Source organism: Salmo salar, chromosome ssa26 (assembly GCF_905237065.1).
Source record: "Salmo salar chromosome ssa26, Ssal_v3.1, whole genome shotgun sequence".
Taxonomy (NCBI): Eukaryota; Metazoa; Chordata; class Actinopteri; order Salmoniformes; family Salmonidae; genus Salmo; species Salmo salar.
Window position 1 is genome coordinate 30,812,437 of NC_059467.1, and position 22,999 is coordinate 30,835,435.

The 22,999-nt window shown below is 43.4% G+C and overlaps 1 protein-coding gene across 4 annotated transcripts in view; it reads left to right on the plus strand.

The window, feature by feature from the left end:
• Positions 1–22,999, plus strand: part of LOC106587616 (talin-2) — a 130,352-nt gene that overhangs the window by 53,137 nt on the left and 54,216 nt on the right. For all 4 annotated transcript variants that reach the window (XM_045709031.1, XM_045709029.1, XM_045709028.1 and 1 more), the window contains 14 exons: positions 9,341–9,507; positions 9,764–9,861; positions 10,577–10,706; positions 10,926–11,078; positions 12,014–12,156; positions 13,303–13,430; positions 13,820–13,883; positions 15,016–15,120; positions 17,573–17,728; positions 19,838–19,939; positions 20,180–20,256; positions 21,276–21,456; positions 21,748–21,861; positions 22,529–22,637. In XM_045709031.1, coding sequence (XP_045564987.1) covers positions 9,372–9,507; positions 9,764–9,861; positions 10,577–10,706; positions 10,926–11,078; positions 12,014–12,156; positions 13,303–13,430; positions 13,820–13,883; positions 15,016–15,120; positions 17,573–17,728; positions 19,838–19,939; positions 20,180–20,256; positions 21,276–21,456; positions 21,748–21,861; positions 22,529–22,637 — 1,696 coding nt within the window. In that variant the 5' untranslated portion in view covers positions 9,341–9,371. The remainder of the gene's footprint in view (positions 1–9,340; positions 9,508–9,763; positions 9,862–10,576; positions 10,707–10,925; positions 11,079–12,013; positions 12,157–13,302; positions 13,431–13,819; positions 13,884–15,015; positions 15,121–17,572; positions 17,729–19,837; positions 19,940–20,179; positions 20,257–21,275; positions 21,457–21,747; positions 21,862–22,528; positions 22,638–22,999) is intronic.

The following is a 22,999-nucleotide window of genomic DNA, read 5'->3' on the forward strand; positions in this document are numbered from 1 at the left end:
TTCATGTGAAGTTGATAAATCACCAAGTAAACCAGGCAGCAGGGACACCACACCACCTAACTTCTGCAACAGTGTGTGTGTCTTTTGATTGTACATAGTGGGTTTGCATGTGTGGCACTAAAGCACTGGCATGCTGTATCTCTACACACCTACAGCCCTGGTCCTTACACACCGACCACCCTTTGGTGTTTCTTAGGACTTTTAATATACAATTCTGTACACAAGCACAAGTAGGCCTGTGTCCACACACTCCATCAAACTAACATGGCCCATCCTGTTTAGTCTGAGAAACTCATGTATGTTTCTGTAATCATTCATGTGGGGACTGGCTGCATGGAGAATATGGTCTGACATCACTAACCTATTTATTATCCACAGGCGCTCCATGTAAAATGGATGGATCATAGTCGGCTACATGCTCCGGGAATGCATTAGAACCTTTAGCCTCAGTTTATCAAGAAGATATTTAAGAAGCCTGCTGCGTTTCTCACTGTTAGCTTCGCACCAGATGTTGCTCTCTGAGTCGTTTTTTTTAGTTCATCATGGTTGAACGTAGAATTGGCCAAAGGGATTACATTTTTGCAAAATGAAAATTGATCAAATCTGAGGTAGATGTGATTCTATTCCAACCTTCATTGTGTTAACCCGAGGCCATGTGCTGTTGTCGAGCCAACCTGACGGTCATATGATGAGTCTATATTGTATTGGTGGACACACACACACACACTCACACACAGTATTGTATTTGCGACCACATTGATGTGTTCTGTCCGTGTATTGAATGTCCATCCCAGTGGCCCTCCAGTGTTGTAGTCTCCTATTGGATTGGAGACCATGTTACAGTAACCAGGCCTGGGGATTCCCAGCAGGACCAGGCTCATTCATTGATCTATTGAATTACATGGTCTCTCTCTATATATACTCTATCCTCCTTTCTCTCCCTACAGTGGGGGGAAAAAAGTATTTGATCCCCTGCTGATTTTGTACGTTTGCACACTGACAAAGAAATGATCCGTCTATAATTTTAATGGTAGGTTTATTTGAACAGTGAGAGACAGAATAACAACAACAAAAAATCCAGAAAAACACATGTCAAAATTGTTATAAATTGATTTGCACACAGCCAGTGAAATATCAGGGCGGCAAATTCAAAAACAACAATGTCATAATTCAACTTTCTCAAACTATTTTACACCATTTTAAAGATACACTTCTCCTTGATGTAACCACATTGTCCGATTTCAAAAAGGCTTTACAGCGAAAGCAAAACATTAGATAATGTTAGGAGAGTACATAGACAAAAATAATCACACAGCCATTTTCCAAGCAAGCATATGTCACAAAAACCCAAAACGCAGCTAAATGAAGCACTAACCTTTTGATGATCTTCATCAGATGACACTCCTAGGACATTATGTTATACAATACATGCATGTTTCGTTCAATCAAGTTCATATTTATATCCAAAAACAGCTTTTTACATTGGCATGTGATGTTCAGAACATGCATTCCCACCCAAAACTTGCGGTGAATTTAATAAATTACTCATCATAAACGTTGACAAAATACATAACAAATATTTTAAGAATTCTAGATACAGAACTCCTTTATGCAATCGCTATGTCAGATTTTAAAATAGCTTTTCGGCAAAAGCACATTTTGCAATATTCTGAGTACATAGCTCAGCCATCACGGCTAGCTATTTTGACACCCGCCAAGTTCGAGGCTCACTAAACTCAGAATTACTATTAGAAAAATTGTATTACCTTTGCTGATCTTCGTCAGAATGCACTACCAGGACTGCTACTTCCACAAGAAATGTTGTTTTTGTTCCAAATAATCCATAGTTATGTCCAAATACCTCCATTTTGCTTGTGCGTTCAGGTCACTATCCAATGGGTAATGCGCGAGCGCATTTCGAGACAAAAAAATTCAAAATATTCCATTACCGTACTTAGAAGCATGTCAAACGCTGTTTAAAATCAATTCTTAGGGTATTTTTCTCGTAAAATAGCGATAATATTCCAACCGGACAATAGTGTATTCATTCAAAGAGGAAAAGAAAAAACAGCGTGCTCACGTGAACGCGCATATCCAATCACTTTGTCACCAGGCAGACCACTGACAAACTGAGCTACTATTCTCTGCCCAGAGACAGAAGACGCCTCAATCCGCTTTCTGAAGGCTTTAGAGAGCCAATGGAAGCCTTAGAAAGTGCTACGTAACTCCATAGATACTGTAGTTTCGATAGAGAATCAAAAGAAGAACTACAAATTCTCAGACAGGCCACTTTCTGCTTTGAATTTTCTCATGTTTTTGCCTGCCATATGAGTTCTGTTATACTCACAGACACCATTCAAACAGTTTTAGAAACTTCAGAGTGTTTTCTATCCAAAATTCTCATTTCTGGGCAAGAGTAGTAACCAGTTTAAATCGGGTATGTTTTTTCATCCGGCCGTGAAAATACTGACCCCTATCCCAAACAGGTTAAGGCTCCCTCTGGCAGCCTAATAAGGAGAGCGATGTTTCAGTTTTTTGCTAGTGAAGGAAAGAGCCAAATGTTTTTTCTCAAGGCTAGGAAGTGTTCACAGCCGAACCTGCCCTGTAAAATCCACCAGACTTCAATCAAATTGTATTTGTCACATGACTTTACCGTGAAATGCTTACTTACAAGCCCTTATTAACCAACAATGCAGTTTTAGGAAAAATATTTACTAAATAAACTAAAGTAAAAAATAAAAGATCAACAATAAAATAACAATAATGAGGCTATATAGGGGGTACCAGTAATTGTACCAGTAATTCTAATTGAGGTAGTATGTACATGTAGGTAGGGGTAAGTAAAGTGACTATGCATAGATAATAAACAGCGAGTAGCAGCAGCGTAAAAAAAGAATGTGGCGGGGGTCAATGCAAACAGTCCGGATAGCCATTTGATTAGCTGTTCAGCAGTCTTATGGCTTGGGGGTACAAGCTGTTAAGAAGTCTTTTGGATCTAGACTTGGCTCTCTTGTACCGCTTGCCGTGCGGTAGCAGAGAGAACAGTCTGAATAGGGTGGCTGGAGTCTTTGACAATTTTTAGGGCCTTCCTCTGACACCGCCTGGTATAGATGTCCTGGATGGCAGGAAGCTTGGCCCCAGTGATGTACTGGGCCGTTCGCACTACCCTCTGTAGTGCCTTGCGGTCGGAGGCCGAGCAGTTGCCATACCAGGCAGTGATGCGTCCAGTCAGGATGCTCTCGATGGTGCAGCTGTAGAACCTTTTGAGGATCTGAGGACCTATGCTTAACAAATGTCAGTCTCCAGAGGGGGAATAGGTTTTGTCGTGCCCTTTTCACGACTGTCTTGGTGTGCTTGGACCATGTTAGTTTGTTGGTGATGTGGACACCAAGGAACTTGAAGCTCTCAACCTGCTCCACTGCAGCTCCGTCGATGAGAATGGGGGCGTGCTCTGTCCTCTTTTTCCTGTAGTCCACAATCATCTCCTTTGTCTTGATCACGTTGAGGGAGAGGTTGTTGTCCTGGCACCACACGGCCAATTTAATGATGGTGTTGGAGTTGTGCCTGGCTGTGCAGTCATGAGTGAACAGAGAGTACAGGAGGGGACTGAGCACGCACCCCTGAGGGGCCCCTGTGTTGAGGATCAATGTGGCAGATGTGTTGTTACCTACCCTTACCATCTGGGGGCGGCCCGTCAGGAAGTCCAAGATCCAGTTGCAGAGGGAGGTGTTTAGTCCCAGGGTCTTTAGTTTATTGATGAGCTTTAAGGGCACTATGGTATTGAACGCTGAGCTGTAGTCAATGAATAGCGTTCTCACATAGGTGTTCCTTTTGTCCTGGTGGGAAAGGGCAGTGTGGAGTGCAATAGAGATTGCATCATCTATGGATCTGTTGGGGCGGTATGCAAATTGGAGTGGGTCTAGGGTTTCTGGGATAATGGTGTTGTGACCCATGACCAGCCTTTCAAAGCACTTCATGGCTACAGACGTGAGTGCTACAGGTTAGTAGTCATTTAGGCAGTTTACCTTAGTGTTCTTGGACACAGGCACTATGGTGGTCTGCTTAAAACATTTTATTATTACAGACTCTGACAGGGAGAGGTAGAAAATGTCAGTGAAGACACTTGCCGTTGGTCAGCGCATGCTCGCAGTACACGTCCGGGTAATCCGTCTGTCCCTGTGGCCTTGTGAATGTTGACCTGTTTAAAGGTCTTACTCACATCGGCTGCGGAGAGCGTGATCGCAGTCTTCTGGAACCCCTGGTGCTCGCATGCATGTTTCAGTATTGGTAAATAAAGTTAGATAGTCCTATATAGGGCTGTGGCGGTCACAAAATTTAATCAGCCGGTGATTGTCTTCCCTGTGGCTCAGTTGGTAGAGCATGGTGTGTGCAACCCCAGGGTTCTGGGTTCGATTCTCACGGGGGGCCAGTACTGTAAGTCGCTCTGGATAAGAGCGTCTGCTAAATGACTAAAATGTAAAATGTAAAATTGTCAAGCAAATAACTGCCGGTCTCACGGTAATTGACCGTTAATTAACATAAACAAATTTAGCTTCACTTGGCTTCTATACAAGCATCTGATGCAGAACTTTGGAACGTCTATAAAAAGTCAAAACCATGTAATATAGCCTGCACCTTCACAATAAATCCATTATTTATTTTAGACAGCTCTAAAGAAACATGATATGAAGAAAATGTTGTCTATTTCAGAAGAACAGAATAGCGTACTCTGAGTTGTCTTTATGTTAGGTCCTGGCTATGCCATATGGCTGTGGGATACACTAGTTCATTTAGCAGACAAGATTTGCTTAGAATTCCATGGCATTATTTTATAGTATCAAATTTTGTCACATACACATGGTTAGCAGATGTTAATTCGAGTGTAGCGAAATGCTTGTGCTTCTAGTTCCGACCATGCAGTAATATCTAACAAGTAATCTAACCTTACAATTTTACAACAACTACCTTACACACAAGTGTAAAGGAATGAATAAGAATATGTACATAAAAATATATGAATGAGTGATGGCCAAACGGCATAGGCAAGATGCAGTAGATGGTATAGAGTACAGTATATACATATGAGATGAGTAATGTAGGGTATGTAAACATTATTAAATAAAGTGGCATTATTTAACCTCTATGGGCTAGGTGGGAACAGCAGACTGGGATAAGGATTGATTATGTCCGTAAACACACCGGCCAGCAGGTCTGCGCATGCTCTGAGGATGCTGTCTGGGCCTGCAGCCTTGCGAGGGTTAACACGTTTAAATGTTTTTCTCACGTTGGCTGCAGTGAAGTAGAGCCCGCAGGTTTTGGCAGCGGGCTGTGTCAGTGGCACTGTATTGTCCTCAAAGCGAGCAAAGAAGTTGTTTAGTCTGTCTGGGAGCAAGACATCGTGGTCCGCGACGGGGATGGTTTTTCTTTTGTGGTCCGTGATTGACTGTAGACCCTGCCACATACCTTTCGTGTCTGAACTGTTGAATTGCGACTCTACTTTGTCTCTATACTGAGGCTTAGCTTGTTTGATTGCCTTGCGGAGGGAATAGCTACACTGTTTGTATTCGGTCGTGTTTCCGGTCACCTTGCCCTAATTTAAAAGCAGTGGTTCGCGCTTTCAGTTTTGCGCGAATGCTGCCATCAATCCACGGTTTCTGTTTGGGGAATGTTTTAATAGACGCTGTGGGCACAACATCACCGATGCACTTGCTAATAAACTCGCTCACCGAATCAGTGTATTCATCAATGTTGTTGTTCGACGCTATGCGGAACATATCCCAGTCCACATGATCGAAGCAATCTTGAAGCGTGGAATCCGATTGGTTGGACCAGCGTTAAACAGACCTGAGCACGGGTGCTTCCTGTTTTAGTTTCTGTCTATAGGCTGGGAGCAACAAAATGGAGTCGTGGTCAGCTTTTCCGAAATGTATGAAGAATACAATTGAACAAAGCTGAATAAAATAGAAATTATATTTTCTCCAAATTATTTGAGGGAGTGTGCACATGCGGCTATTCTGTGTTGAGTGGTTAACAAAGAAATAGTTACTCCTATATGCTTAATTTTGTTATACATGTAACTTTAGTTCTTCAAACGTTGAGCTATATGTCTAGGTTTGTAATACATTGTAAAACTGCCTGATGCGACTCTAATCGTGATTTGAAAAAAGTTGCATGAAACGCATGAGCTCTGCTTTGTTTTATGCACAGGCTGTACACACTTCATCAGTCTCTCATACACAATTGGACAAGCAGTTGATAATGCCTCGAATTTCCCAGCAGCATCCCCTTTGTGTGGCCATAATGCCCCCTAAAAAAATCGGTGCCTTTTGCGGACAGTGGCCTTGGTGCCCTTGGGCTGAATAAAATAATGATAATTCCCTTCTCCCTGAGTGCTGTGTCCTACGAAGCACCTCACTCAAATGGCTATCCATCATGTGATTGGGTCTTTCTCACAGGTTACAAGTGAAGACCGACACATGCCGAGGTGCCTATTGAAGATATTGGAATAACTGTCCACATTTACTTTTCGTCAGCCAACAAGATGAGTAGGCCTAACGAACAGTAAAGGCACTAGCCTATGTCAATCTGATATCCCCCATTGTGACATTCTTCGTCGTCTGATAATGAGAAATCATCGTCAGAGAAAGTGGACCAATACGCAGCAGGGTTATGTGCACTCATCTTCTTTATTATATTCGGACAAGAAGGAGAACCAAAATAAACACGTACACAAAGAAAACACAACGACTATTCACAGGCTGGTAAGGCACAAGGCTATACACAGAACAATCTCCCACAAAGCACTCAACAAACGCATACCTATATATAGGACTCTCAATCAGAGGCAACTAGAAAACACCTGCCTCCAATTGAGAGTCCAACCCCAATTAACAAAACATAGAAATACAAAAGACTAGACAGAACATAGAAATACACTAACATAGAACAGTGCCCAAAAAACCCAGAAATACATAAATCAAATACCCTATTAAACAAACCACCACCCCGAACCACATAAAACAAATACCCTCTGCCACGTCCTGACCAAACTACAATAACAAATAACCCCTATTACTGGTCAGGACGTGACACCCATAGTACAAAAGTTGACATTCTGTGCGAGAAATAAATATTCCAAACATAGACTGGGACAGTTGTGGGATGCGATTAAATATTAAATTAATGCAACCACTAGCATCAAAAAAGCTTTTACGCAATGAGGCTCTTTTACGTGAGCGTGAATGTTCCATTAGCGGGAAAACACCATTATCAAAAGTGACCGCAAATGCGATTATGCATGTAATGCTTGTTATTATGAAGGTGCATTTTTATTGTGAAAATTATCATCCCCAAACTTGAAACTCACTCGCTGATTGTTATTTATATAAAAAGCAATCACAGCATCTATCTCATGGCCATCAGACTGTTAAACAGCCATCACTAACATAGAGGCTGCTGCCAACATACAGACACAAATCACTGGCCACTTTAATAAATGGATTTAATAAAGGTATCTCTAGTCACTTTAAATAACGCCACTTTAATAATGTTTACATATCCTACATTACTCATCTCATCTCATTTGTCATGTATATACTGTATTTCATACGGTCTATTGCATCTCTATGCCGCACAGCCATCGCTCATCCATATATATTTTATGTACATATTCTTATTCCATCTCTTTACACTCTCTGTGTGTGTGTGTGTGTGTGTGTGTATAAGGGAGTTGTTGTGAACTTGTTAGATTACTTGTTAGGTATTACTGCACTGTCAGAACTAGAAGCACAAACGTTTCGCTACACTTGCATTAACATCTGCTACCCATGTGTATGTGACAAATAAAATTAGATTTTTATTGTTTTATTTTCCAGTTAGGCTCTACACCCCTTGTAAAGCGGTTTAATGTGCTTCATTTTAAGAAGTTATTTAGCCACTTTAGTTGCGATACAAACCTTACCAAAACAAATAGGCCTATGGGCTAGGCTAAATGAGGTGTGCGAATATGATTTGTTTTTTTTAAAGTAGCCAAAAAAGGGCATTGTTTCTTGCCTTATGCTGGGCATCATTCACAAATGATAATATATAATTCACAAGCTAATGTTGTCATCCCTCAGACTATTCTTGATTTAATCTTGTCTTTTCATATGCAAAATAACATGTGAAAATTGTTTTGATTTAGGGTGGACCATTTCAAGATGGACCACCCATCTCGAAACGTGCAGGGGAAAAAATACATGTCACCTATGCACTTAAATAGCAAATGTTCATTTTTTTAATGCCAGCCAGGTAGGCTATACTCCTGTTTTAAAGAGAAGCAATGTACTTAATATTAGGAAAGTTGAGAAATAAATATAGAAAGCTGGTTGGATCATCTTTTTAATAGAAGGCACCACTGTTTTCTCATGCAATTGCATAGCTTATAGAAATGTTGCGCAACATGATCTCATGAAGTGTTTGATTTGATTTTCGATCACATTTGCATTGTCAGAGTGATTAGAGGGACAATAGAGTGCAGAGTACCAGGCAGTTAGCAAGTTTGGTAGACTAGTAATGACCATCAGCAACGTCAGAGCTTGGAGAAGCCTAATTACCATGACTAAACAGTCGTGGAATTTGACTGCCTTCATGACTCATGACCACCGGTGTGTCAGTAATACGGACACCGTAGCAGCCCTAGTCCTATAAATTGTTGGAGAGTGATTTCCTAACTTGAGCAGGTTTTTCTGGTCAGTCTGGAAGGTTGTATATGAGGTAGGAAATCCTCCCCCTTATGCTGTCAAATCACATTCGATTTGTCACATACACATTTTTAGCAGATGTTATTGCAGGTGTAGTGAAATGGTTGTAGGTATATGTCTAGGTATATAGACTGTTGATTAGACTTGAACCCTCTGAGTGTGTATCAACCAGGTGCAGTTATTTCTCCTTGTCAGAGTAATATGCAGGATATGTTCTCTGTCGTCTCTGAGTGGCACATGGCTTATTTCTGTCTGTCTGGGTTACAGATAAATTGAGTTTCAGGTTGTCTGAGTGGCTGAACATTCTGCCTGCTCAGTGAGACAGACAGATGGCAGTGTTCTTCTCACGTTGTTTAAATCCAGATACAGACATGACTTCAGTTTTGACCCCCATCGTTTTTTCCCAGACAACAGATGGACTGTATTTGAAAACTTGTGAATTTGTCATAGGCTCTAACTCACAAGAATGAATTCTGTGAAATATTACTAATGCGGTGTGGTGACGTCTGTGTCTTGGCTTCATGGAAAATAACTAAGTAGTTGTATTTCCTTTGTTCTCATCCACATCTTATACTGATCTCACCCTCCATTCTCCCCAGGTGTAGACGTACCCCCACACCGCCCGCCAAGATGGTGGCCCTGTCCCTGAAGATCTGCGTCCGCCAGTGCAACCTGGTGAAGACCATGCAGTTTGAGCCGTCCACGGCTGTCTACGATGCCTGCAGAATCATCAGAGAGAGGGTTCCCGAAGCCCAGACTGGACAAGGTACAGTCACAAGACAGACATACAAGCGACTGAGGCCACGTTCAAATTCCTTTACAGACCATCCTTCCTTAACAGGTGAAAGAAAGGGCGCCACGTGGCTTTCATCTGTCCAGTCATGTCTTAGCACTGATTACTTCAAGGAAGGGAGAATTTGGAAGAATTAGAATGGTACCTGCCTCAACACTAGAAACAAGGGCTTAGAAATGCATCATTCATCCTATTGCTAATGGTAACTTCTATTCCTGTTGTCTTCCAGCCTCAGACTACGGTCTGTTCCTTTCTGATGAGGACCCCAGGAAAGGCATCTGGCTGGAGTCAGGAAGAACTCTGGATTATTACATGCTACGGAATGGGGTAAAAACCTACCTAAAGCATACCTACAGTAACCCTTAGTAATCTGACCAATCCTATACTGTAGCGAGGGTTCTCTACTGTAGCGAGGGTTCTCTACTGTAGCGAGGGTTCTCTACTGTAGCGAGGGTTCTCTACTTTAGCGAGGGTTCTCTACTTTAGCGAGGGTTCTCTACTGCAGCGAGGGTTCTCTACTGTAGCGAGGGTTCTCTACTTTAGCGAGGGTTCTCTACTTTAGCGAGGGTTCTCTACTGCAGCGAGGGTTCTCTACTGCAGCGAGGGTTCTTTGTAGTTGTTGCCATGGAGAAAGTATTTAAAGTATAAGATGTAGGGTGGTGTTGGTGAATGTTGACAGATCACATACTGTAACACACACACACTGACACTATTCTTGATTGAAGTCGGTCCTCAAAGATCACACACGTGTTCATAGGATGTGTTTTCCATTGGTATTTCCTCTCTAGACAAGTGCTGTGTGTTTAAAGCAGGGTGAAGTACCAGACCTGTTGGAATGACAGAGTATGTAGTTCAGAGGAAAACCTTTTTCATATTGCTGTGTGTGAGAAATGAGAGAGTTGTGGGGAAGGAATAGGCAACCGTTAAATTAGATTTTCTGCCCTCCGTTCATCCCTCTCTCCTTTGACTGGCTAAATGTTTGATCACTCGCTCTACTTTTCGCCACATTCACAGTTTATCTTTTGCTCTCCCTCCCTCTCAGGATATCCTTGATTACAAGAAGAAACAGAGGCCATTGAAGATCAAGATGCTGGATGGAGCTGTGAAAACCATCATGGTGGACGACTCCAAAACAGTGGGAGAGCTGCTAGTGACGATATGCAGTAGAATAGGTGAGTGGTCCATTATTTGTAAAAACACCTCTCATAGGAAAGCTAGTGAGTTGAGGTTGTCTCAAGTTGATGATATGCAGTAGAATGTGAGTCTGCTTCCTTTTGTACCACAATTAATTCCCCTTAACAATTAACCTGGATTACATGATTTGTTTTAACACCTGTCATAGGAGAGCCAGTGGTTTGAGGTTGTCTGAAAGCGTTTCCCTGTGATTTCAGGAATCACCAACTATGAGGAGTACTCTCTGATCCAGGAGGTAATGGAGGAGAAGAAGGAGGATGGGACAGGCACCCTGAAGAAAGACAGGACTCTGCTCCGAGACGAGAGGAAGATGGAGAAACTCAAAGCCAAGCTTCACACAGACGACGACTGTGAGTTTAGGCCAACTTGACTTATTATTTTTAACTCCTAGTGAAGCATAGGGCCTCAGTTGAGGCTAAACGTCTCTAGCAGACGCTCTTATCCAGAGCAATTGGGTGTTAAGTGCCTTGCTCAAGGGCACATCAACAGAATGTTCACCTTGTTAGCTTGGGGATTCAAACCAGCGACCTTTCGGTTACTGGCCAATGCTCTTAACCACGAGGCTACATGCTATCTCTACAAACTGCCACTGGTTCTGGGAACATGTTGATACTGAAGCCAATTTAATTTCCCTTATGGTCATTTTTTTATAATTCAACCAAGTTGATCATTTGAGCCAAATATGTTTTGAATAAAGTTAGCAGTAACAGGATTATTTAGTTAGCTAACTTGCATCTGCTATCCTTAAGTATTGCTCTGTCGTCTGTTCTGAAAATACATTTTGATACATCTGCGTGTTTCATAAGAGTTTGGACAGAAGCAGCATTATTTCCCGGTTATTGATTTGACAGACATTTTTGGTAAGGTATTATTTTAATAGTCATTTGAGTTGGATACTGTTATCGCACATCAAATTGTATTTTCCTCCTTTTTCCTGAGCAGTAGTGTCCATTTCTCATGTGCTGTAGGCAATAGACGTCTGTCTTGGCCTGCTGTCAAGTGTTCAGTCATATAGGTCATGGACAGGGCAGCTCCTCTCCAGCCTCTAGATATTGGCACATCCATCAAACTGATGGGCAGCTTTACACCACTATTGACATTATCACTACCCCCCTTCAGGGGAACACTGACGCCAACATGGATTTTGGTTTTACAAAATATTGAGTTACCCCTTGGGTTGACTATAATGGAGAGAATTATGGTTCGATTTTTAAGTTTATTGAGAATGTCATAATCTGTGCATTTACGAGTTAATGTCTGTGTGTGTGTGTGTGTGTGTGTTCAGTGAACTGGCTTGACCACAGCAGAACGTTCCGTGAGCAGGGGGTGGAGGAGACCGAAACTCTTCTGCTCAGGAGGAAGTTCTTCTACTCAGACCAGAACGTGGACTCACGAGACCCGGTCCAGCTCAACCTGCTCTACGTCCAGGTCTGACCCTCACCACGGTCTCTCCTCTCCTACCGCTTTTAACATGTCTCTGTCCTTTCCTCTTCCCTCTCTCCTACTCTTTCTTACTCTCTCTCATTTCATCCTTCCCTCCTCAATAACTCTCTTTCACTCTCTCCTGCCCCTCTCCTTACCTCTTTCCTCTCTCATGCCTTTTCCTCTGTTGTACTTGCCCTGCATATTAGTCAGCAATTAAGCTCTTCACCAGAAACATGCTGTAATGGATGGATGTTGATGGATAGAGAACATCTGTTATTCCATTTTTTTTGTGCCTTTTTATAATAATAATTGAAGAGACACACACACACACACACACACACACACACACACACACACACACACACACACACACACACAAGCCAGAACTGGTGCTTCACACTCTGATGTGCCTCATTATCACCACCACAATGATTACTGCCTCAAGGTGTGTGTGTGCACGCATGCATATTTTCCTGCATTTCTAAATCATTTCAGTCAGTGCATTTGCGATGTATTTCTGTCATTGTCATGGTGGGACTGGGACCCTATTCCCTTGTCTGCTGACAGTGTCCTTTTCTGTGTGACATATGGTCCCAGGGGTCCTGCCTAATCTTTAAAACACCTCTCCTCTGACCTGCTCTTCCTCAAAAGGACTAAAGCACCACTTCCATTGCTAGTCATGTTGTGCTGTCTGTGTGTAATTACCTGTTGTTGTAGTGTGTGTAAATGGCTGTGAGAGATGGTTCAGCCAGATAAAGGATCTGGTTCAATTAGTAGGTATATGAGACTCAGCAGGCTCTCTGTTCTGGGCTGGTTATTCTCTGTATGAGAGTAGTCTCGATCAGGCTGATGGGCTGTACAACATTAAGGGATCAGGGTTGAGATGAGGTCATTAGAGGTACTAGTGTTAGACGTCTTTTGTTTTGATAGGTCACCATGGTTGGGGTCAGTTCCATCATTTCAGGAAGTGAATTGTTTCCCAGTCAAGAATGTAAAGAAAATGGAGTCAGCTGCTCCATATTACTAGTGATATATTGGGTTTCATCTTCATGTCTTACCATTCCAGAATTAAAACATCCTCTGAGAACTTTGAGTGGCGTGTTTCTTATGACGGTGATTATATTAAACGTGTTTTTATCTCTCTCCCAGGCACGAGATGACATCCTAAATGGTTCTCACCCTGTGTCCTTCGACAAGGCCTGTGAGTTTGCAGGGATTCAGGCTCAGATCCAGTTTGGACCGCACATAGAACACAAACACAAGCCTGGATTCCTAGAGTAAGCTTCACTTCCTTCTGAAGACTACTTTAACTTTACATAAGGTGAAGGGAAAGTGGGATACCTAGTCAGTTGTACAGCTGAATGCATTCAACTGAAACGGGTCTTCTGCCTTTAACCCAAGCCCTCTGAATCAGGGGAAGGATGATGATGAACATGGTGATGATGATTTTTATCATAAAGGTGATGCTCTTCAATACAATGAAGACATATTGCTGGAAGGAATGTATTACTTCAGGGTACTGATAGAAATCTGTTATTTATTTAGGGAATACAAGGGAATACAAATCCTCACCATATTAAATGGGGTTTTGTTCTTTTAAACCAGCAGACTTTTCATGGTTTTATGTATGAACTCTCAACCTGTACCTACCTGTAATCTATTTTAGCCTCAAGGAGTTTCTACCTAAAGAATATATCAAGCAGCGGGGGAATGAAAAGAAAATCTTTCAGGTTGGTCCAGTTTGTTTATGAATCTTATAGAAGTAGATATTGGGGCGGCAGGTAGCCTAGTGGTTAGAGCGTTGGGCCAGTAACCAGCAGGTAGCCTAGTGGTTAGAGCGTTGGGCCAGTAACCGGCAGGTAGCCTAGTGGTTAGAGCGTTGGGCCAGTAACCAGCAGGTAGCCTAGTGGTTAGAGCGTTGGGCCAGTAACCAGCAGGTAGCCTAGTGGTTAGAGCGTTGGGCCAGTAACCAGCAGGTAGCCTAGTGGTTAGAGCGTTGGGCCAGTAACCAGCAGGTAGCCTAGTGGTTAGAGCGTTGGGCCAGTAACCAGCAGGTAGCCTAGTGGTTAGAGCGTTGGGCCAGTAACCAGCAGGTAGCCTAGTGGTTAGAGCGTTGGGCCAGTAACCAGCAGGTAGCCTAGTGGTTAGAGCGTTGGGCCAGTAACCAGCAGGTAGCCTAGTGGTTAGAGCGTTGGGCCAGTAACCAGCAGGTAGCCTAGTGGTTAGAGCGTTGGGCCAGTAACCAGCAGGTAGCCTAGTGGTTAGAGCGTTGGGCCAGTAACCAGCAGGTAGCCTAGTGGTTAGAGCGTTGGGCCAGTAACCAGCAGGTAGCCTAGTGGTTAGAGCGTTGGGCCAGTAACCAAAAGGTTGCTAGATCGAATCTGTCATTCTGCCCCTGAACAAGGCAGCTAACCCACTGTTCCTAGGCCGTCATTGTAAATAAGAATGTGTTCTTAACTGACTTGCCTAGTTAAATAAATAAAAAAAATATTGCCATTTTATCTTCAATGAATTTGCTTGTTTCTGAATTGATTATTTATAGCTTTTGGTTCCTATTCTGTCAACTTCTTAGTCCCATACAACTGCTGATGGTCTAAATAAAAGTATAACTCTGGTGGTTCAAGCACTGAATGCTGATTGGCTGAAAGCCATGGTATATGAGACCGTATACCACAGGTATGACAAAACCATTTATTTTTACTGTTCTTTCCGTTTGTAACCAGTTTATAATGGCAATAAGGCACCTCTGGGTATATGGCTCATATACCACGGCTAAGGGCTGTTCTTAGGCACGACACAACGCAGAGCACCCCATCGTGCCTTACTGCTTTAATAAATTCTATTCTATTTTCAAACTCACAGGACCACAAGAACTGTGGTGAGATGACAGAGATAGAAGCTAAAGTAAAGTACGTGAAGCTAGCCAGGTCCCTGAGGACATACGGAGTGTCTTTCTTCCTGGTGAAGGTAAGATTGTGTGTGTGAAGCACTAGCAGGTGCAGGAATGAGTGGGTTACAGCTGAATATCAGTAGCTTTTCATGGTGTTGCGACACCAAGGCCTCGTTGCACTCTTTCATATCAGAGGAATGTCTTCTCTTTGGAGTGGACAGAATCCAATCCCACCTGAGCATTAGGTTTAAGACCAACCAGATGACTGAAATATGCTCATCTGGCTTCTACCAAACTACACGTTTCCTAGCCTGGTCCCAGATCTATTTGTGCAGTCTTGCCAGCAACAACCATAGGAGTTGGCTAGTACATTACAAATAAGATCTAGTATCAGGCTAGAAAAACTGAGCGCATCATTATTCAGACTCCAGAGTCACACATTCCTAGTTAAGATATGGCAGAGCAACACAAGGCAGTGTGGTAATGATTTGAATGAATTAGACTGAGGAAATATTGCACGTTTCATAGTTTTTGGCACACCCATTAATCTTATGTAGATATGAGCTAAACAAAAGTGTTAGACACATTTCTTACAAATGCTTCATATCTGGATATAGACATTCGAGTAGGAGTTCAAGCAATACATAGAAGTGATGAACAATAAACCTTTTGCTTCAAACACATCCCACAGAGGTTTATGAGAAGGTAATATAAAGACAAAAGTCATAGTTGATGGATTTAAATGGCTCTAGTTAAGGTGGTAGAACTGTAGCAAAGCACTGAACACTATCTTACTCCCATCACCTCTGTCAGGTTCATTGTGTTCCTGGAAAGTGACCAACTGTGTGCCTGCAGCCTGTGTACTGGAGTGTGGCGTAATGATTACTTCCCTGTGAGCAGGGAGACAGAGAGACAGGGAGGGAGACAGAGAGACAGGGAGGGAGACAGAGAGACAGGGAGGGAGACAGAGAGACAGGGAGGGAGACAGAGAGACAGGGAGGGAGACAGAGAGACAGGGAGGGAGACAGAGAGACAGGGAGGGAGACAGAGAGACAGGGAGGGAGACAGAGAGACAGGGAGGGAGACAGAGAGACAGGGAGGGAGACAGAGAGACAGGGAGGGAGACAGAGAGACAGGGAGGGAGACAGAGAGACAGGGAGGGAGACAGAGAGACAGGGAGGGAGACAGAGAGACAGGGAGGGAGACAGAGAGACAGGGAGGGAGACAGAGAGACAGGGAGGGAGACAGAGAGACAGGGAGGGAGACAGAGAGACAGGGAGGGAGACAGAGAGACAGGGAGGGAGACAGAGAGACAGGGAGGGAGACAGGGAGACAGGGAGGGAGACAGGGAGACAGGGAGGGAGACAGGGAGGGAGACAGAGAGACAGGGAGAGAGACAGGGAGGGAGACAGGGAGACAGAGAGACAGGGAGGGAGACAGAGAGACAGGGAGGGAGACAGAGAGACAGGGAGGGAGACAGAGAGCGCATACCTGGAGAGTTAACTAGTGGCTTCTGGCTGCACCTCTGCCAGGCAGGGTCTGTCCTTTTACTGCAGACCCCACAGGGAGATAAGAGGGGCTTCTCCTGGCCCTCACCCCTACAGCTCCCCTGTTAACCCCAGCCCTGTGGCCCTCACCCCTCCAGTTTACCTGGTCCCCCTGGCCCTCACCCCACCAGCTCCCCTGTTAACCCCAGCCCTGTGGCCCTCACCTCTCCAGTTTACCTGGTCCCCCTGGCCCTCACCCCACCAGTTCCCCTGTTAACCCCAGCCCTGTGGCCCTCACCCCTCCAGTTTACCTGGTCCCCCTGGCCCTCACCCCACCAGTTCCCCTGTTAACCCCAGCCCTGTGGCCCTCACCTCTCCAGTTTACCTGGTCCCCCTGGCCCTCACCCCACCAGTTCCCCTGTTAACCCCAGCCCTGTGGCCCTCACCTCTCCAGTTTACCTGGTCCCCCTGGCCCTCACCCCACCAGTTCCCCTGTTAACCCCAGCCCTGTGGCCCTCACCCCTCCAGAGCCCATAGAGACCCACTCTACCAGCAAGGCAGTGTTGAGCAACTCTTAAACACTCCTCACCTCTGTCCCTGTGTCACTCCCAATCAACTCTCCTCTCTTCCTCTGATCAGTCAGAAAAGCCACATGAGATGGAGGGAGAAGGACGCCATTTCTATTTTAGGAAATTGTGAGTGAAAGGCAGTCCATGATTCTTGATGGATTAGACATATTAAGGACTATCTTAACCGTTAATGTGAATATGAAGTTTAATGAGGTTTTGGATGCTTATTTCACTCTGTTCTCTAATGAAGCTTTGTTGCTTTTTATTTTCCATAGTTTTCTATTGACTGTTTGTAATTGTATTAGAAGATTAATAGTATGCATTTGTTGCGTATTTTACACTGTTCTCTGAGTGTTAGTTGTTGCTTATTCTCCTATTCTTCCCCAATAAGGTTTTGTTGCTTAATCTTCATCGTTTCCCAATAGGCGTTTGTTGCTTCATATTTCCCATTGTTCTGTCACACTGTTTTATAGGAGAAGATGAAGAGTAAGAATAAGCTGGTCCCCAGGCTGTTGGGGATAACCAAAGAGTCAGTGATGAGGGTGGAGGAGAAGACCAAAGACGTGGTGCAGGAGTGGCCCCTCACCACTGTAAAGAGATGGGCCGCCTCGCCCAAGAGCTTCACCCTGGTGAGAACCCCAGCGCGTGTGTGTGTGTGTGTGTGTGTGTGTGTGTGTGTGTGTGTGTGTGTGTGTGTTGTGGAAGACTCCCTTCCTCAGTGCTGCTGCCTCCACTTCCTATAGTCCACTAGAAGACTGCTCTCTAACATGTATATCCTTGGTGCTCTGTTTCTTAGGTAGATTACACATAGACTCTCAGTAAATGAAATGTTCATCTCAATGTTTCTCTTCTCATAAACAATTAGTGTGAAGACTCTTCTCTTCACTCATTCAATTGTTCAACTTAATTTATTGAACAAACCCCCTTTGTCTTGCCTGCCAATGACTGCCCTTTGTGACTTTACAAAGAGTCAGTGACTAAAGAAATGCCTAATCTAGAAGATCTCTTTTTGTAGACATGCAGTCTTTACCAACACTCAATTGAATTAATCCTCTCTGTGTTGGTACAGTTGAGGAATGTTCCCTCTGTGTCCCAAATAGCACCATATTCCCTTTAAAGTGCACTACTTTTGACCGGAGGGAATAGGGTGCCATTTGGCATGGAGCCTCTGTACCTTGATACTGAGGAAGCTGTTGAAGTTATTAAGCTGTACGTTTTGGTGAATGCTTTGAAATATATTCATAGACTTTTATTCAACCAATCATGCGCATTCCTTTGTGGGGATCCTTTCATCCATTTTCAAACCCCTGTTGGCAGGGCCAGATCAGTTTCATATTCTAAAAGATGATGTCCAGAAATATGACTAAGAAATATAGAAGGATATTCTATGAAATGTCTCCTGATATTTAACGTCCGAAGTGATTTTCTTCTTTCCCCACACAGTTTCTTCCATGCAAAGTGTGCCTTTATATGACAATAACTGTAGTTGGTTTCATCTGACAGTGGCTACAGCCTGCTAGCAGTCTGATGTCTAGGCTCCAGCAGCACAATGTCTGGCGTCTGTTATAACAAACTTATTCCATAGGTTCACATTAATCCCCACACACTCAGCCAAGTCCTCTATGTAAACGAATGACAAGCGAAGCCACTGCAGTGTTTGGGATCTTGCTTTGAATATTATTCCAGTAAGAGATGCTGTATACAGTTTGCCATTAGCTGGAGCATTTGTCATGAGCCTCTGTGTGTTATTCCAGTGTGAGATGCAGGGTTTGGCGTTGCTGGCCGGTGTTTGACTGTTGTAGGATTTGATATGGAGCAGTGTGTTTGCCTCTGGTAGGAATGTATAGGATTTGGTATCATCCTCTGTTTGTCTGTCTGTTGTAGGCTTTTGTAATAGTCCAGTATAAAATGCTATATTTGGTATGGACCTCTGCTGTAGGATTTTGTAATAGTCCAGTATAAAATGCTATATTTGGTATGGACCTCTGCTGTAGGATTTTGTAATAGTCCAGTATAAAATGCTATATTTGGTATGGACCTCTGCAATAGTCCAGTATAAAATGCTATATTTGGTATGGACCTCTGCTCTAGGATTTTGTAATGGTCCAGTATAAAATGCTATATTTGGTATGGACCTCTGCTGTAGGATTTTGTAATAGTCCAGTATAAAATGCTATATTTGGTATGGACCTCTGCTGTAGGATTTTGTAATAGTCCAGTATAAAATGCTATATTTGGTATGGACCTCTGCTGTAGGATTTTGTAATAGTCCAGTATAAAATGCTATATTTGGTATGGACCTCTGCTGTAGGATTTTGTAATAGTCCAGTATAAAATGCTATATTTGGTATGGACCTCTGCTGTAGGCTTTTGTAATAGTCCAGTATAAAATGCTATATTTGGTATGGACCTCTGCTGTAGGATTTTGTAATAGTCCAGTATAAAATGCTATATTTGGTATGGACCTCTGCTGTAGGATTTTGTAATAGTCCAGTATAAAATGCTATATTTGGTATGGACCTCTGCAATAGTCCAGTATAAAATGCTATATTTGGTATGGACCTCTGCTGTAGGATTTTGTAATGGTCCAGTATAAAATGCTATATTTGGTATGGACCTCTGCTGTAGGATTTTGTAATAGTCCAGTATAAAATGCTATATTTGGTATGGACCTCTGCTGTAGGATTTTGTAATAGTCCAGTATAAAATGCTATATTTGGTATGGACCTCTGCTGTAGGATTTTGGGGAGTACCAGGAGAGCTACTACTCAGTCCAGACCACTGAGGGAGAACAAATCTCTCAGCTCATCGCTGGATACATCGACATCATCCTCAAGAAGGTGAGTGTGGAAAACCCTTTCCCATCGTACGTAGATCTTTCTTGATGATTGATTATCGACTTAAAGTGAGGGACACTGCTTCTAGAAAACATCAATACTCCCATGCATGTCCAAATAGTTATGCCTAAACTTACCTGGCAATCACAATATGTGTTGCCTTTTAGAGATAGAATAGCCATTGTCACCTTTGTGATCCAAATGTCACTTTGTGAATTTCTCTCTTTCTCCCTGTCTCTGTAGAAGCAAAGTAAAGACCGTTTTGGTTTAGAAGGAGATGAAGAATCCACCATGCTGGAAGAATCCGTCTCCCCAAAGAAGTATGTGAACTGTTATATAATGCTCAGTAACACACAATAGCAGTGTCCTACAGACCAGGGATGTGTTCATTAGGGCATGCAACAGAAAACATTTCAAAATGAAAAAGAGTGTTTATTATTGGAGAGGTCCAGGTCGTCTCGTCTGTTTTCTTCCGTTCAGTGGCTAATGAAGCCAACATGGCCTCAGTCCCATTTTATGTTCCAGCTATAATGTAAAGATCCCATAAATACACCTGACTGTACTCATGAACACTTCCCCTCAGTGAGAATAGTATTGTTCCTTAGGATCAACTTCCTCTGTTGGAGTTTCTCTTTTTCTCTGTTCTCTCCGTCCGGATAAACAACATTTTTATCTGGACTTCCCTAATTACACACGTATTAGTCCCGTTATCTGCATAGAGCTGTCATTAAATAACATAAGCTGTTTTCCTGTCTAGTCTCAATTGATGTTTCCTTTCCTGTACTGAGGGAATATTGGCCTTGGTAGTGTCCCAAATGGCTCCCTATTTAGTGCATTACTTTTGGCCATAGCCCTATGTGCCCTGATCAAAAGCAGCACACTAATTAGGGAATAGGGTGCCATTTGAGACGCAGACCTTGTGTTGTTCCCTTATCTGGGCCAGTCAGTGTGGAGGATAGCATAGAGGGCCTAAGGGAAAACACAGGCATTAATACTGCAAACTCACAGGAAACCAAACCTGGAAGGCTTCATCTGAAGAATAACAGAGTCTAGTTCCTGGAAGAACACAATGAAGGTTTGATGTCGGCCGTGGTTCCTGTTAGCACCACACACACACACACACACACACACACACACACACACACAGAGTCTGGCAAACAGACACTACCATCCTTCGATAGTTGGACCACCTGTGGATGGGAAAGGTGACGCTGTCACCTGAAATGCAATCGATAATTCCGTGATGAATATTAAGTATCACAGATGCGTTTTTTAGAAAATCATGCAGAGACCATAGTTAATTCATGTTGAATTTGTCTGTTTATTTGTGTGTTTCCAGGTCGACGATCCTACAGCAGCAGTTTAACCTTGTGGGTCGTGTGGAGCATGGCTCTGTGGCTCTACCAGGGGTGATCAGGTCTGGCTCTATAGGAACAGAGTCTCTCAGCATGGGCACCATGCCTTCTGCACAGCAACAGGTCATCATGGGACAGATGCACCGAGGACACATGCCACCACTGGTGAGAGCAGGAATGCAATGTTACACGTTCTCTCACACACTTTCTCCCCCTCTTCTTTCTGTTTCTCTCTCCACCTGTTTCTCTCTCCACCTCTCTCTCTCTCCTCTCTCTCTCTCTCACATCCTCTTTTTATATATATCTCTCTCTCTCTCTCTCTCTCTCTCTCTCTCTCTCTCTCTCTCTCTCTCTCTCTCTCTCTCTCTCTCTCTCTCTCTCTCTCTCTCTCTCTCATATATATCTCTATACGTGTTTAGTAGATATTGATCATGTCTGTGTGTTTATTCTCTCCAGAGCTCGGCCCAGCAGGCCCTGATGGGGACCATCAACACCAGTATGCAGGCAGTACAGCAGGCACAGGCTGATCTGGGAGAGGTGGACAACCTGCCTCCTCTGGGACAGGACATGGTGTGGACACACACACACACACACACTTGTCTCCACTGGGACAGGACATGGTGTGGACACACACACACACACACACACTTGTCTCCACTGGGACAGGACATGGTGTGGACACACACACACACACACACACACACACTTGTCTCCACTGGGACAGGACATGGTGTGGACACACACACACACACACACACACACACACACACACACACTTGTCTCCACTGGGACAGTACATGGTGAGAGGGACATACAACAGCATACTGACCGTCAGACACGGACAAGCACACTCAGCACTCAGCTAATTTCATGCCCTATTAACTTATAATTAAGTTGTTAATACTGTTAAAGCTTCTGATCCAAATCTTTACATTTTATATCGTAATTTTCTGACGTTTGATTTTTATGCTTAATGGCATGTTTAATGTATGTACATAACACTACTTAAAATAAATGAAACTTCATCTATCCTCACTCTAGTGCTCACCCTAGTGCTCTTTCCTCAATGCCATTCTCCCTGCTTCAGCTCCTAGGTCACCATTCATCCTTCAACTCCCATCCTGACTTTCTGATGTTTAATTGTTCTTATTTACTTGTTCTGCAATTCAGCTTTTATCTGCCAAGTACCACCTTCATGTAATAATTCTGCTGAACCAGTACCATCTCTCTCCTCCAGGCATCCAAGGTGTGGATCCAGAACAAGGTGGATGAGTCCAAACATGAGATCCACTCCCAGGTGGACGCCATCACCGCAGGAACAGCTTCTGTGGTCAACCTCACCGCTGGTACGTGGCTTTGGGATGACTCAGGAAATGACATGCTGTTCAATGGAAGAGCTGAATATTCCAGTGCTGTTGAAGTGACAGTAAAAAGGTTTTGAGCTTACATTTTTACAAGCGGTTTTTTTTCTTCGTTTTTACGTCTTGTGGTTTTAAATGATTCGCACTTGACATTTTTCAAGTTAACAATCTGGTTTACATTACGTGTAAATCTACAGTAATGGTGAACTGTTATCCATTATAATGTGCACTAGTGGGCCAAGCGAGCTGGCAGTATTGTTCATATCATTGGTTTGGTGCCATGCTGAACCAGCCAAGGGACAGTCGGTGCTTCAACCCTGTTTCAATATAAGGGGACTTCCCTGCTC